The 12,228-nt window shown below is 35.7% G+C and overlaps 2 protein-coding genes across 2 annotated transcripts; both read left to right on the top strand.

The window, feature by feature from the left end:
* The first annotated feature begins 1,435 nt into the window (after positions 1 to 1,435).
* LOC144641820 (somatostatin receptor type 1-like) lies at positions 1,436 to 3,104 on the top strand. The gene has a single exon (XM_078500841.1). It carries the CDS (start codon positions 1,857 to 1,859, stop codon positions 2,856 to 2,858), a length of 1,002 nt encoding a protein of 333 aa, XP_078356967.1. The 5' UTR covers positions 1,436 to 1,856; the 3' UTR covers positions 2,859 to 3,104.
* A 6,140-nt stretch (positions 3,105 to 9,244) lies between these two features.
* LOC144643405 (galanin receptor 2a-like) lies at positions 9,245 to 12,157 on the top strand. Its single transcript, XM_078502642.1, has one exon. It carries the CDS (start codon positions 10,292 to 10,294, stop codon positions 11,339 to 11,341), a length of 1,050 nt encoding a protein of 349 aa, XP_078358768.1. The 5' UTR covers positions 9,245 to 10,291; the 3' UTR covers positions 11,342 to 12,157.
* The last annotated feature ends 71 nt before the right edge of the window (positions 12,158 to 12,228 follow it).

The raw sequence follows: 12,228 nt of genomic DNA, 5'->3' as shown, positions 1-12,228 counted from the left end.
TGTTCACAATATATTCTAAACATTCGTCGACAAAATGCACTTCTAATACTGAAAGTTCAAATAATAGCCTAAAGGCAAAAAGACCTTTCAATTAGGGGCAGAATTAGCACAAAGGTTCATGTAAAATTTTTCCGTTGGTTTCCCTTGGCCGCTTGTATCTTAATATCAATTTCAATCTACAATACCTTGTTTTATTCCCATGACCCAGTAACCTGGGTAAACAGTGTTTAGGCAAGGCACAACTGGTAGGCAAGGGCGGGGGGATTTTTTAGGGCTAAGTCGAAAAGGCATAAAAGCACATTACGTTGAGTGCTTTATGACATGTTTTATACCTATGAATAAGAATTGAAAAAAATTAGTCTGCCTAATTGATACTTGGCACTGTATGTGCATTATCATAAAGTGGAATTTCACGTTTCCGCAGCACCTAAACGTAACGGAAACATAGAGTTCTAGGTTGCTGTAATGTTTCAGAAATACGGAAACATGTCATTTCGTCCTGTGTTTATGCCTATGAATAAAGAATGAAAACAAATTAGTCTGACTAATCGACACTTGGCACTTTATGTTTTTAAACTTCGAAGCATTATAAAGATCTGTGGTTAATCCAACTTTAATTTCGATCGTCTTAAAAATTTTCATATTTATTATTATATATTTATCATAACTGCAAAAAGTCTTGGAAAAAGACAAAATGACAAAAAGATTAATGTCGCTGGATATTAGATAGATTAAGCATGACGTTATACGGCAAACGGCAAACGCGAGCTTGCCCTTTATTTTGCTACCTTTCAATCGAATTCTAAAATTAATCCCTCATAAAAATAGGGAAAAAACCCTCATTCACAACAAACAAAAAACTACTCGTTTCCGCGTACGAACGCCAAACGGCAGACGGCAGAAGTAGAATTTTTGCCGTTCGCGGGAAAATAAACGTCATGCTTAACCTCTCTATTAATACAGCTGCCTTACGGGATTAAGCAATATTCAAATTATCTCAGTTGAACAGAAATTTAGCACCTATTCTTTAAACGTTTTAGACCCTGGAATAATAAGCAAAGTTAACAACTTATTTTATTGAGAAATTTTAAGAACTTCATTGGTAGGACTAGTTTATTTTGTTTCCTTTCTGGAAAAGCATTTTCTGAAGCGTCGAACAAAATTGCTATTAAATTATTTTTTCTCAAACATTGACACAAAATTGCCAAATTGAAATGGTTTAATTCGTTCTACCTTTTCCTGTGGTTTTTCATTACGATCGATTGATATTTGAAAGATCAAAATAATATTCAGACAGCGGTACTGACGTGAAAAGCGTAGGACGGCCGGTCAAGTTTAAATAGCCAAAGATTAGTGCTTATCTTAATTTACAATTCGCAAAAACACGTTCTTCAGAAAACAAAGCTTATGAATAATTTAAAAGGATAACACTGATATACTCATTGCCAAAACAGATACAGTATGGAGATAACTTTTACGGATTTTTACACTTGGATGTAGTAACCAACTCTATGTAAAAAGAGAAAGACTCTTAATTGAAAAACTGGACCTTGTAACGGTAGATACTCAAAATCAATTGATGTGACTTCGAACACGTTTCCGTAAGCCATATAGCTGAGCAAGACAGGTGACGAACTGTCCTATTTGTTTTCGTTTGTTTTCTGTGTTTATACGTGAAGAAAAGAGATTTCCAATTTTTTTTCCCGTTCGGCGAACTTTCGACGTGGTGAAATCTTCCAAAACCATCAACGTGCTTTGCTCAAAGGGCCTTAACAAACACTGATTGATAATCGACGGACGTATTCATTTTCTGCTCTCAGGAAGAAAGCTAATACACGACGGTAAGGCAGGGAATCATGGCAACAAGCGACGGGTTTCCTACAGCAATAGTTGTTGTATTCTGTTGCGTTTACTTTCTAGTGTTTCTGTTATCAATCGCGGGGAACACATTGGTCCTTTTTCTATGTTACAAGCAAAAAAGACGACCTTGCTCACTGAAATGGTCCATCGCCAATTTGGCCATTGCAGACCTAGCATATACTACGCTGAGCATATTGGAATTTATAACCTTTATGTGGACCTGGATTGGCGGTCAAATATCCTGTAAACTACAAAGTTGTGTCATCGAAGCGTGCTACACCACTTCGATAATGACTCTTGTTCTTATAAGCTTCGAGCGCCTCAAGGCCGTGGTCGAGCCTTTCAATGCAAGATTCACTGCTCCGGCAAGCGCATTACGCAAGCTGATGGCCTTGTGGGCAGTCAGTCTAATCATTGCCTCTCCGTTGCTTTATGCCTATCAAACTCAAAAGGATACCAGTGGCACTGTGTTTTGTACAAACACCACATTCGGAGATTCAGGGCGACAGATTTATTACAGTATCCACGCAGTTTGCTTTTTTCTCCTTCCTCTTATCTACATGATTTATGCCCAGAAAAAGATTTTTGTATCTTTACGCTCGGGCGCCCAGTTTCCAATGCGAAACGCTTTTACAACAGCGTGCAATAAACGCCATCAAAAGGTCGCGAAGATTTTAGCAGCATTGACTGTGGCGTTTGCAATATGTTGGTCACCATTTATGGTTGTGCGAACGTTGATGTACTTTCACCTCACGAATGGCGGATATGTCTGGAGAGCGTCCCAACTTCTAATTCTGTTAAACACGGCCTTAGATCCAATACTGTACGGAATCTACGGGGATGATTTAAAATGCTATCTTCAAAGTTTATTCAAGTGTACGAATTTTCAACCATCCACACGGGTGGAGACTTTTGGCAGAGAGAAAAGGAAGCGGGAAAAAAGATTTACCGGAGGACAAGTTTGTGATTTAAATGTCACGGAACTGGCTGACAGATGATCAAGTACGCTCTTTTTTTAGTTCTTTATATAAGAATGTTTTTAATAAGAACGTCGAGGCCGAAAAAAGGCCAAAAATTAAGAACGTCCTAAGAACGTGCCCAAGGCCAAAACTTGGTTAAGAACGAAATTTTATTTTTCCTATTTGTTGTAAGTGACAAATATATGTACGAGATGAATACATTTTTATTCAAGTCCTGACCTGAAACCAACAATGTCAACACTCATTGGTAATGTGAACATGTACATGTCGGTTAGGAATAAATTTACTGCACTACCACATTTACAACCACTTTGTTTTTTAAATTTCAAAAACTGAGTACAATTTAAGAACATTATACAATGTAGTCTCAAATCTTCGAAAAAGTTAAGAAAATTTAGCGTCGGCCGAGAAAAATACGTCCTTATATGAGAAAAGAGTGTACTAGATGTTGCTGCCATTTAGGACTATCTAAATAAATGGTCGACTGATAAACAGCATGCGAAAAAACTGATAGCTACGTTATCGGAAGTAACTCAGCTTTAGTGGGTGATAAAAAAGTGAAAGGAAGATTAAATGATTAGCACGCAAAAAAGGAACATGATAAATTGGTATTGAATTAACAAAATTCATCAGCCCTTTGTCAAGGTTTTCACTCTTCCAATCCCCAAGTTAAGGAAGACGAGACCACTGATAGTTTATATTACTATATGGGTGTAATTTGACTTGAAGTGACTTTGCAATTTCATGTATTTTGGGTGACACTTGGACCAAAAATATATCTTCAAAGCAAACAGCCTTATTCGTTAAGTTATGAAACTAATTCGCACCTTTTCGTCGTATGTTTACGCTAGGCTAGAAAAAGAAAAATCTTTTTTTCGAGACCATGCTTAACATTTTTAATCAGCTTTTTAGTAACCTTACCTTAACTGGAATGATGTAAAAATTACACAAGTAATTGCTCTTAGGTTGAAGTTTGGTATCATAGATTTTTTTAAGGAAATCGATATTACGATGACGATAAACAGAACACCTCGAAATCAGTAAAACCTGATATTTGCGCATTCTCCATTTCATAGAAACGAGCAAAAACTATAAAATATACAATAATATATATAAAAAATATGTATGTTTGCCGAATTTTGATTAAATCGCAAAAAAATTCCAACCGTGTTTTTTTTTCGTAATTATAGTAAATGGACCAGGACATGAACACTACTAGAAATTGCTTCAGGTTCGCCAGAATAATTATGTAAATATATATTCTTACACAGACTTGACACGAGCAGCTTTGAAGCCGATATCACTGTAAAAGACTTCGAAACATCGTCATGAGTAATAATAATGGAATCTTTTATTTGGACACGATAATAGCCCAATTTCGATATATTAAAATTCAGCCTAAAACAATAGACCTCAGGACGAGGCTCCGGGGACCAAACTATAGAGTTTGTGGGGTTTATTACCCGGAGCCTCGTAGTGATGTCTATTGTTTTAGGCTGAATTTTAAAATATCGAAATTGGGCTATTTTACAGCATGGCCGACGTGGTCGTGTATAAATTAACTAAGAAATAATCATAACAAAAATAACACAAAGACAAATACGAATACTAACTAAACTTATTTACAATATATAAGAAATTTTCAATATGTACATGCACTCATTATTTTTCTGCCACTCTTTTTCGAGTTAAGTTAAAACAAGAATGCAGAAACAAAATACAGGGTAAATACCACCGCAGTTGTAACTGAGGAATGTAGCATACACTGGTTGCGGTCACATCAACGCTGTTAACTACAGTTAGTTCTGAATAGTCTTTAGTTACGTGACGTCATACTTACTGTAGTTGCCAACGAGACAGCCGAGCCAAGAGGCGAGGCTGTCGAGGCGGCAGAATCATAGAGCCGTGTGCGTATGAGTGTATAGGCAGAGAAAATCTTAAGTTCTGCGTAAGGGACTTTTTTTTACCATATTTGGGTGTAAGTAAACCCCATATTTGGGTTGTTCTTCCCAACTGGTTCCCAGTCTCTCACTCCTTGCTAGAGAGCAAATGACCAAAATGGCGTCCACGCGGCTCGCTGTTAAAATTTTCAATGTGGTCATTCATCCCTTTACCGATAAATACACCTTTAGGGAATTATAAACCGAAAGAGAATACCCTACAGAATATTCGACCGCCGAAAAAAATGAACATCAAGGTCTTCAAAGCGATGAAATATCTTTCGACTTTGGAGTCCTTTGATTTACGATCGAAGAGAGACATGAAAATCGAAAGCGGACTGTTGACTTCAAATAGAGTTTTCTTGACTTATGAGAATGCTGAAGTCGGCTAAATGCTTCCTTTTAGTGTTGATTGTGTTTATAGAAATTGTTTGACCGATGATTTATTCCAAATCAAATACCGTTTATATTTTATTTGGCACGCATTTTCGCTCCGCGTAGGAATAACATCGATACAAAGCGACGCTCACTAAAATTACTGCATGTCATACACACAAGAAAGTCAAAAGTTTTTTTGCTTCTAACGGCAAATGTAATGTTTCCTTGAATAAAAATTTTGTCTCCAAATAATCCTTGACCGTTCAAGTTTTGTTTTCTGTTCAAATTTTTCAAGCTTTGCGTAACTGAACATAACACTTCGCATGCGAGACTGAAATCTGACCCGTGCATTACTGTCTCTGATTACTGAAAATTATTTTTAAAAAAGCATCTTAGCAGTTTTGATTTTGGGATTTGATTTATAAGAAGTTCTTGAAATGCAACTATCCCTTTTGTGGACGGAAACATTTTAACCATCGCGTGTTGTATTTTAAAAACAGTGATTAAACCTCATTTATTGCCTTCATTTTGTGACATTTTAACGTTGAAAAGAATTCAAAGATTTGTCAAGAGTTATCAATCTGTCAAACCCGTAGCCTGCGTAGCAGACATCTGTGTACGTTTTTTAGTGTGTTTAAAAGAGTGCGCGATCGCGAGGATACGCGCGCTGGAAACTACGGCGCCTGCTACGCAGGCTATCAAGCCTGTGTCATTTATGAACACCAGAGAAATAGCACTTTTTTCGCATATTACCTAAAATACAATTTACCATATTTTGGTCATTTCAAATATAGTTCTATCAAAAACCATTCAATATCTGTTCTTATGAACAAACATGAGTATTTCGCTCGTTGGCACTTACCGATAGGTACAACTAGTTAGTAGTTGCAGTCGACTTTGCGGTCACACCAACGCAGTTAGCTACTGTCACAGTAAGTTAGTTCCGATTAGTCCTTACGGGTGATCCGCCGTAAACTGCAAGCATGCTTGACAGGATTAACCTTGGTCTGGTTATGTACGTGCGGAAAACCCTCGTCGAAAGGTGTCTCAATACATTTTTTTGAACCATACTAACATTTCCAATTAGCTGTTTAGCAGTCTTCCCAGACTACGATCGATGTGATATTTCGCCATATATTGGTCTTTGATTGAAAGTTCATATACTCGATATTTTATCGCAATCAACATTTTCATGGCAACAATAAACAATGATCCATGGAATCAGTAAAATTTGAATTTTACGCGAATCTGATCCTGTACATAAAAAATGAGTTCACTATCCGAAGCATGGTGTATTGCAAATCAAATATAAAATCTGATAACGAACAATTGTATGTTTGAGTTCGAATAAATCTCCAAAATATTTCCAAACGTACTTATTGCATGACAATATTAAACTGGCCGAGAGGCAGGCACTGCTTTAATAAAATTACTTCAAATCTTTCGGCACTGTAAGAGTTTTGTCGATTTTTTGGGGCTATTCGGTAAATTTTATTTTTTCTTACGATTAGTGCCGTATTAATTTTAAAGTAATTTGCCATTTTGATCGTTTTATCAAAAGTCTATAGATTTTGCCGAAACTTTTTCCACGCATGTTCTAAAGTGCACGAAATTTAACCCCAGAGTTTTATTCAAGTTGATTTACTTAAAAAAGGCCTAAATTGTACGACAAAGAAAGGGGTTGAGCAGACACAAAAGTTGAGTTACAAAGGCGATGCCTGCAGAATATTCAAAGCATTGCGTATGACGTTCATTTCTGGGATAAAAGAAACAAATGGCGAAATTTGCATGAGAGTAGAATATTTAAGCATAATTTTGTAAAACGTTGATTGTAATGCACCTTTGAAAACGTTTTAGTGAATCAATGGAAAATAACTTTGGAATTGAGTTGTTTGCATCATCGAGCATGCGTGGTAATCATTTCCAAAAAATCTATTTTTCTTTTTTAAGATTGTTAAAACGAGGTTAAAATCGAAAGCTACCCAATAATTATAACAGAGTGGTAGTAAGAAAAAATCCAATTCTCGAAATCGCGATGAAGGAACTCTACAAAACTGTCAAGGCGCCGAAAGATTAGTTAAATACTGATATTATGGCGTTATTTGAGGTAACTTCATCAACGCCTTGTGTCTCTGCCCATTTGTTAAAAGTACAATTTGAAACATGTTTTCGATTTATTCGAAAGCAAACATACAAAATTTTTCTGTTCCTTAATACAGTATTTCATTTCAGTAGCTATAGTTAAAGATGTTTTTATTAGTTTTTAAACGGGAATTCTGATTCGTGTACAATTCAGGCTTTGCTGGTTTGGTAGTTTACTGTTTATCGTTGCCATGAAAATATTGATAACATTAAAAAAAACATATTGAATCAAACTTCAATGTAAAGCCAATTTACGGTGTAAATTTTATATCGTTCCGACTCAGGTAAGGCCGCTGAAAGGCCAATTGCAAATTATAGGATGGCCCAGAAAAAAAAAACTGTATCAAAACACCTTGAAGAAAGATCGACGCAGGAGAATACAAGCTCTATCGATTCTTTCTTCTGCAATTCTGTATTTTCGTGTAGAATTCGAGCAGAAATCTGGTACTATTTAGACAAATCGGTAATACAAAAGATAAAAGTTAATATTGAAAAACTTAAATAAAAAAATAGTTTCGGCCTTATCTCGACGCCATTCTCAAGACTAACAGTGCCGAAACGTCGACAGATAACTATTATTTTCGCATGTATATGCTTTACAAAATCTCTTCCGATAAATAAAAAAGTAATCGAAAAAATCTTGTGATTTGCATATTGCATCTCAGAGCATTAGATAAACGCGCTTAAAATTAAACCGGCTTATCATACATTCAGTAGAATTTAATATTACGAGCAGAATCGTAGACAAAGGCTAGGCAACACTAAAGTATGTTTCCAGTATGAAAAAGATGAATATTCAGGCAGTGTAAAGGATCAGCATCGTCGTATAATAAATGAATGTATTTGAACAATATTTCATATTCTATAGCCCGGCTGCCAAGTTAATGTTTTAAAATGGGCCTGTAGTGCTAGGCTTTATGATTCTGATAATAAAGTTATATAATTATGACATGATTTATCACGTTTCAACAAAAAAAAAAAAAAACGACAAGACAACATAACCACAACCACAGACATAATCATTATCAATTTCAAAAGAAACAGATCAATCCTTTCCTTATGATTACGGGTAATCTCAATCATTAGAGCTCTGCTTTTTTTTTCGAGATTTCCCACCAAGACACACGCAAAGCCTTACCGCTGGATCATAATAATGACTGCGATTGCAAAGTCGTTAGTAGGAACCGAACCTAAACAAAAACACAGTTTTTCCATTTTATCTTGAAGCAATCCCTTTTTAGTTGCATTTCGTGTTGCAGTTTGCAAAGTTCATCAAGCCACGTATTCATGGGATATAGTAAATTATTTTAAGTGATTTTATTTACAATTACTTTTCAAGTTTGTAGTGCCTTTCAGCATTTGAACAATTGTAGCACCTGCTTCTAAACACTGTAGGCCGCTCTTGCCGTGAAAACAGCATTTGCACGATAGAACATTTATTTATTTTGTCATTAGTTTAAAACAGTGACAATCCTATTGCTGTGAGGTTCAAGTCGTTAAGTTTGTTGAAACAGGGCAACACTTTTTTATAAGAAAAATAAACAGCCGATTGTAGAACTGTAGTTAGATTTTTTTTCACCAGTGTTTAATTAATTATTTCTCCAAAGTTTAATTACAATTTTACACCTTCTACATTATAATGCAAATCACGATCGTTCTATTACCAAATAATCTGTTTTCGAGATGAACTGAGCACACAAAATCTCAATCGTGAAATTTTGACATTTTCTTTTCTCTTGCACACACTTGCATGCGAAGAGTGGTTGATAAAAAAAAACACGTTCGTTCATTACAAACTGCGATAAAGTTCGTGATAATTAAATCCTAAAACGATAAGATTTAACGAAAACAAACCAAGACGATGAAAACCTCTAAGTTTAAAGTATGGGAACGATTTTGCGATGAGGATGGATACAAAATTATAGTAATTTAACTAATTTATTCATGACGCATCTCAGCGGCAATTCAATCGACTTGCTATCTCGTTTATTTTGAAAGTTGCAGCACTAGCTTGACACATTTACGGGTCCGTTCTTTAAACACACGTTATGCGGAAAGAAGAGAATAAACGTGAAAGAAAGTAACGCCACACAAGGAAACTGAAAATGGCATTCAGAGAGGCAAGTAAAGACTTGAAATTTATATCACGCATTGACGATATTTGGGTATTTTCAGCCGTTTCAATAATAATGTAAAATTCACCCTATAAGCAGCCTTAAATAAGTTAACAGCTGTATTTCTCCAATAAAAATTCTATGTTTCTAATAGGAAAGAAAATATAATTTCAAATAAGCTCAAGACCTGCTTAAGCCCCACTAATAAAGAGACGGCCGGCAGTTTTCTCAACAGAAATAAAAACGCTACAGTAGCTTTACATGTAGTTTCTTGGATACTCTAAACCACGGTGGCGAAACGTTCTGTAGCAGGACGGTAAGCGAAAGTTTGTTTTTGAGGAAAAAAACATTTATACTGAAATAACAATAACGTTGTTTTCTTCTTGCCGTCTTTTTAATCAATTGGCAGCTGACATCAAATTAAAGTAAACAATAACCGAAACTTCAATTAGCGGAGGGAAGAAGACATGTTAAATTAACGAAAACTTCCAAAGTGAACTATGACAAACCATGTTCTTCCTTCACACACTGACAGTGATTCCACTATATATTGGCACTCGCGTTTGACATCATTCCACAGATAGACAACAGCTTCTCATTCGTTTTTTTTTTTTAATCTTGTTGCAGAAGAAAGACAGGAACACCACAGAGAAAGACACAAAAGCTCACTGCATGGAAAATAAAACTGGATCGCCGAAATGGACAGTTGATTGATAACAATATGTCGAGTGATATTTGAGATTTTTTGGTTCAGATCTTTATGAAGACCTGACTCACGAAACGAATCGCTCGAGTGACAACTTATGGTAACCGATTGAAGAAAAATACCGAAATCAACTGAGGCTGAAAATAAGTTATTTGGCAAATATCATCGACCATGACAACGAACGACAATATCTCTCCACTCATGTTTATTATCTTCCTTGTATTTTACAGTACTGTTTTTATCATATCTATCGTTGGCAATACATGGGTCTTGGTAACTTGCTACAAGAGCATGAAGAGAAACCGTGATACTCCTCTGATGTGGCTAGTGGCGAATTTGGCGTCTGCGGATCTCCTGTTTACTTTTTTAACAATTCTCAACGCTGTCAGTTTTGTGTGGCGTTGGGTTGGAGGTGACACTACCTGTAAACTACAAGGATTCCTCATTGAGACGAGCTATACAACTTCAATCACCACACTCGTGATCATAAGCTATCAAAGATTAAAGGCCATTACGGATCCCTTTAATGCTAGAACAACAAACTGGTCGAACAAAGAATACATAAAAATAGTTATTATTTGGGTTTCGTGCTTAGCCGTATGTTCACCGTTGGCGCATGTTTATCGCGTCGAAACGAAAGACGGTAGAGCTGTTTGCGCCAATACAACATGGGGACCTGTTGGCCGGCAAATATACTACAGTCTACATGCAATATTCTTCTTTGCTATTCCACTGTTGTACATGATTTTTACACAAAGAAATATTTTTCGGGCCCTTCGCACAAGAGTTCTACCAATAAGAAACTCGTTTATTACGAGATCAAATCACCGACATAAGAAAGTTGCGAGGACACTTGCCGCTTTAACTACAGCGTTCGTGTTTTGTTGGTCTCCGTTTATGATTACTCGTACACTGCTTTATTTTTACTTGGTTTCCCCTGGTCTTGTTTGGAGAGGGTCTCAACTTTTGATCTGTCTTAATGCCGCGCTTGATCCGTTGTTGTACGGGTTTTACGGTGGAAATTTGAAGTCAGCATTGCGAAGAGTTTTGAGGTGCAATTATCGCGGATCGGAATCCGATGCTAGTACCATGATTTTTGTTCGAACACAACACTCATTAGCACTGTGCGAAACACATACAATCAACAGAATATCAAACGGGGAAGCAAAAGCCACATCAAAAGAAAACAACATGATTAGACCCTCTCGTAAGAAAATCTAGTACAGATGGTTATTTTTGTCATTTTATACCATGAAAACTGAGTATATCACTGAACTTCTAGAAATTGACAGTTTGCAATTACGCTAAATACACTATCCACACGCAAATTTTCTTGCATGTACGGTACAAGTTCAACAAAATTATAACAGGACTATATTTTTAATCGTTATACCAATGATTAATTAATGTAGGAAATCGTAGTGTTTTGATGGGTGTCCATGTTTTGGTTTTCCAAGATAAATATCAAAAAAGTACATGTTGTTCGGAATTGGGATTAGTTAATTAATTCTGTTTATTTCAACTAATATGTATTTTTTCAACATATATTATTTGCATGACACTGACATCAATAATCCTCTATTTTCCTAAATAAATAACTCATTTTTTCCCTTTGAATTCGAATCATCCTGTTTAAAAGAACAAAAGGAACAGAAATAACATTGATTCATATTTAAATACAACTCAAACTTGGTGGATTAATGAGCCAACAGCAATTTGACAAGTTTGAAAGAAAAGGAAATAAAAACGCAAAAAAAAAAAAAAAAGATGAAGAGTACAAAATATATCGATACATAAGTTTAGTCTTATTAGCCAAACCATATTTTTATTTATTAGCCAAACCATCTATATATGTTGTAAATGGATGCTATAGATATACTTATAGTAAATACTGCAGGAAAAAAAAAACAATAATTAGTTTGTAATTTCTGCTTAATGCATAATGGGTTTCATGGTCTGTTTCTAGTCGAAGTGAAAACAAGGGACTAAGAACAAAATAAGTGACTGCTGAATCTAATAAAAGTTTCACATTTCCACTAAAAAATACACATGTATTACACGTGCAACTACGACTGGGCAAGACTAAGTCGTGTAGTAAACTGTTGCTA

The sequence above is a fragment of the Oculina patagonica genome, chromosome 2 (assembly GCF_052425735.1).
Source record: "Oculina patagonica isolate OP01 chromosome 2, crgOcupat, whole genome shotgun sequence".
NCBI lineage: Eukaryota > Metazoa > Cnidaria > Anthozoa > Scleractinia > Oculinidae > Oculina > Oculina patagonica.
The sequence above is the reverse complement of the archived record's forward strand: the minus strand, read 5'-3'. Positions and strand labels throughout refer to the sequence as shown.